We start from the raw sequence: 3643 nt of genomic DNA, 5'->3' as shown, positions 1-3643 counted from the left end.
CTTAGCCGACTTGCAAACAAGCAAGTTGAGAAGATAATATTTTGGACCACAATTTCATATGGCACCTAGATTTCAGTTGAACCAAGTTCATCAATGTATTAACTACAAACCCCACGCTGTCTGCCTTTGTGAACGCAAGCTGCATATCAGCCAAAGGTTTCCATGATCCCAGATATAGATGAAATTCTTCCCCTACTTCAATAGCCCCACCTCCAACCCGAAACTAATGCCATGTTTGCAGGTGATCTTAAAAAGTCTTACTCAAAATCACTTTAAAACATACTTTAAATCCTTCTAAATCAATTTTGATGGTATATGCCACATTTAAAAAAGCAGTAGTTTCAACTAAAAGCATCACTTTCGAATCAGCCAAATCCAAGCTTTTTTTCTTTATATACAGTTTTGATCCTGAAGATATAAACTCATTGGAAAAGTTGAGTAATAATAAGTTTATCTCCAGCATGAAATGGTCTTCCCCACATATGCAAATCCTTGGCCGTATAAAATTTGATGGACTGCTTAGTACTGAAATATCAACCACTAAAACAAATTAAACATAAACGTCTACATGGATCATCAGACATCTGACATGTAGCATAGTTCAATCTACAGTCGAATACAACTAACCTCCCACTAGGAATGTTTCAATTAGAAAAATTCTAGTGAAATTTCATCCCCAGTTCATCTTTTCTAACCCGACTTATACTTTATGACAAAACAAGAAAAAAAAAATATTACAATCAACCCTACTCCCACATGTTGCCTATAAGGGCAATTACATTAATTATCGAAAAAAAATCGACATCTGGCCTAGATTCCCCAATTCATAAACTTTACAGTGATCAAGGGTTATAGCTGGCTAGATATCTTCAACTGCACAATCCTCAGAGTGATCTGATGTTATTGTGGACTCGGAACTCAGACTAAGTGAAGTTGACCCTAAAAAAGAGATTGAAGACCTCTTGATTTCAGGAGAATCCTTTGTTGATGATTCTTTTTCTTTTAGCAAGGTTGGAATTGAGATATTGGGAAAATTGAGGCGAGCTAAAGTGCCATACATGGCCCTTGCAGCTTCATCATAAGCAAGTGCGGCATCAATGGCAGTTGGAAATGTACCTAACCAGAGCCGACTTCCTCTATTCGGTGCCCGAATTTCTGCAACCCACTTCCCCCATGTCCTTTGCCTAACTCCTCTGTAATTACATCGCATATTCTCTGGCCCTCCCTTACCTTTCATGCAGCCTTTCTTCGACCCCTTGGCTGGAACTCTACGAGCAAGTTTTGCCTCATCATTACATGAATCAAGGTGATCATTGTAATCTTTCCATTTTGCAAGAGTCTCGGCCACAGATAAAGAACCAGGCCGTCTAGTTTGTAATTTTTCTAATTTAGGCATCCAAGAATAGTTTAGATTGGACAGAAGAAATCAGAAAGACCACAAAAGACCTGTCACCATTAAAAGATTATTTCAATTTTCATACTATAAACAACCAAATCTTCAAAGAAAGCAAAATCTGTAGACAGAGAATTCTCAAGGCCATCATTGCTACAGAGCACTTGTGTGTGATACAAACGAATGTGTAAGAAAAGCTCTCATTCGTTGTTCGTTTCATCATCAACCTTATCTCCATTTCTACAATGGCCCAAGAACACACTCATTCTTCAGCTGTAAAGGAACTTATAAATCAGAAGGCATCATTACGAGCTCAATTTATAGGGTGTGATTCTACGAAATAACTCAAGTCCCAAATCGTTCGCTTGTTCTATTCCAAGTTTCAAACTACTCACGCTATGGATGTGTACAACAAATCTCAATCATTCATACCCAATTCGAGGAAAGGGCATTGTTGCCACGCAATGCTCATTGAAATTATAGCACATATCATCAAGTGGTGACCGGCCCTAATGTGGCAAAATCCTAATATAAACAGAACTTCTATTAACAAAAATACTAAACTTTTTATTCGCTAGCCTTATTCTATAGTAAGTAATTCCTAAATTAAATTCAGCGCTTTGAAAAAAGAAGAAAAATTTAAATTGCGAAATGCTTCCCACAAACAAAACAAAAATTTAAAATCCTAAAGTAAACACTCGGCCAAGTTGAAGTTTGCATTGACACTCAGAAACCATAACAAATTTATGAAGTCAGTTTCGATTGAGTTGAGAAAAAAAAATGTTTTTCAAAAAAACTCATTTTTATTTAAACATTTTTTGTAAAAACTAATTAAAATATATGTGAAAAGCTGGTTATCAAACACACCAAATGACTTATTTTTTAAATTAAAAACTTAAAAATATATTCCAAATCCACTCGAAGTCACTTGAGTCTCGAAATAGTAAAAGATACACCACCCATTCACCTTTTCCTTTAATGAAACAAGTAATAGTAAATCCGTACATTTAACATCTTAAAAAATGGAAAAATCGCGCGAAACTGCCGGTAAGCATAGAGTATAAATAAGAACACCTTTAAAAATGAAAATAGATTCATGCAAACGATGACATCTATAATTAAAGGTAAATGAGTGATTATATAAATGGTAAAATTAGACTAACCAGGTCAGCCAAATCAAACCCCATTTGATATTTTTCGACCTCTCTCCAACCCAAGACCGCATTTTACAAACCCTTTCGCTCAAGCACAAGCTTCATGAACAAGGAGGAAAAGAAAAACAACACAGAATGCATAAATTCTAGAGTCTAGCGGTGGCTTGACTTCCGCACAAGAGAAGTCAACAGAAAAGGCCCACCTTTGATTTCACAATCAAGAACAAAGCAGACCCTATTTTGATGGTAAAGAAAAGAATATGAAATTTTGTAGAGAAAGCAGAAAATACCTGCTTTTGTGGAATGAAGAAGTTCCTAAATTTGGGACGTCGAACAAAGGAGGGACATTCCGATTCTAAAGTGAGAGACAGAGACCAAAGACGGTCGCGTTGACGACGAAGCGGACGAACGGGAAACCCTAGGCCCCAAACCACCGCCTCGAATTGAATTAACAAGTCGTACTTGCTTCTATTGTATATTTAGTCTCTCTTTTATGAATAAAGTTTGTTATTTATTGTATGGGCCGAATGACTCGCGCACAATTAACTTTTCAAAATAATGCTGAAAAGAATCTTATAATATAAAATATAATATAATAAATTTAAATTTGAGTATTTAATCAGCGAACAATTGTGAAAATTATCATAATGATGTCTTTTTTCCTCACATACACACAAAATAGAATTTACACTAAATTGATTTGAGAGGTAAGCACGATCAGTCTTGACGTCGAATTCATGCAGAATATATATCATACTGGCATGTACGTCATGATTGTTGTGCATAAAGAGAAATAATAAATGGACCAGTTGTATCGGATGACTAATTTTTCCTAATACGATTCAATCATGAGGCGATTTACTGCACCTTACTGTTACTGCATGCTAAGAGATTTATTATTTTACATTTCTCAAATATATGATATGAATATTATTTAATATTAATACAAAATATTTTTTTTCTAAGGTGTACAACACAATTCATCAGAGTTGGGTTCAATGTGTGTCCAAACCTTGGTTAACATAGAAAGTATCATTCAACAAATAAGACAACTCTAACATTGATCGAAGATGTATTCGTCGTAGGCAACAACGAC

At 35.3% G+C, this 3643-nt stretch overlaps 1 protein-coding gene across 2 annotated transcripts; it reads right to left on the bottom strand.

Moving 5' to 3' along the window:
• Positions 1–526: 526 nt before the first annotated feature.
• Positions 527–3034, bottom strand: LOC120087569 (putative dehydration-responsive element-binding protein 2H). 2 transcript variants are annotated; one of them, XM_090306099.1, is made up of 3 exons: positions 2838–3034; positions 2557–2646; positions 527–1446 (listed from the first exon to the last, which is right to left on the bottom strand). In XM_090306099.1, exon 3 carries the CDS (start codon positions 1394–1396, stop codon positions 860–862), a length of 537 nt encoding a protein of 178 aa, XP_090162225.1. In that variant the 5' UTR covers positions 1397–1446; positions 2557–2646; positions 2838–3034; the 3' UTR covers positions 527–859. The 2 variants fall into 2 exon arrangements, with proteins under 2 accessions (XP_090162225.1, XP_038900306.1); XM_039044378.2 differs by lacking the exon at positions 2557–2646 and having other exon boundaries at positions 2838–2976.
• Positions 3035–3643: the final 609 nt, after the last annotated feature.

The sequence above is a fragment of the Benincasa hispida genome, chromosome 10 (assembly GCF_027475165.1).
Source record: "Benincasa hispida cultivar pf3 chromosome 10, pf3_genome.v1.1, whole genome shotgun sequence".
Lineage (NCBI taxonomy): Eukaryota > Viridiplantae > Streptophyta > Magnoliopsida > Cucurbitales > Cucurbitaceae > Benincasa > Benincasa hispida.
The sequence above is the reverse complement of the archived record's forward strand: the minus strand, read 5'-3'. Positions and strand labels throughout refer to the sequence as shown.

Coding starts and splice junctions, on each gene's coding strand:
- LOC120087569 (XM_090306099.1), bottom strand. CDS start 1,396: ATGCCTAAATTAGAAAAATTACAAACTAGACGGCCTGGTTCTTTATCT.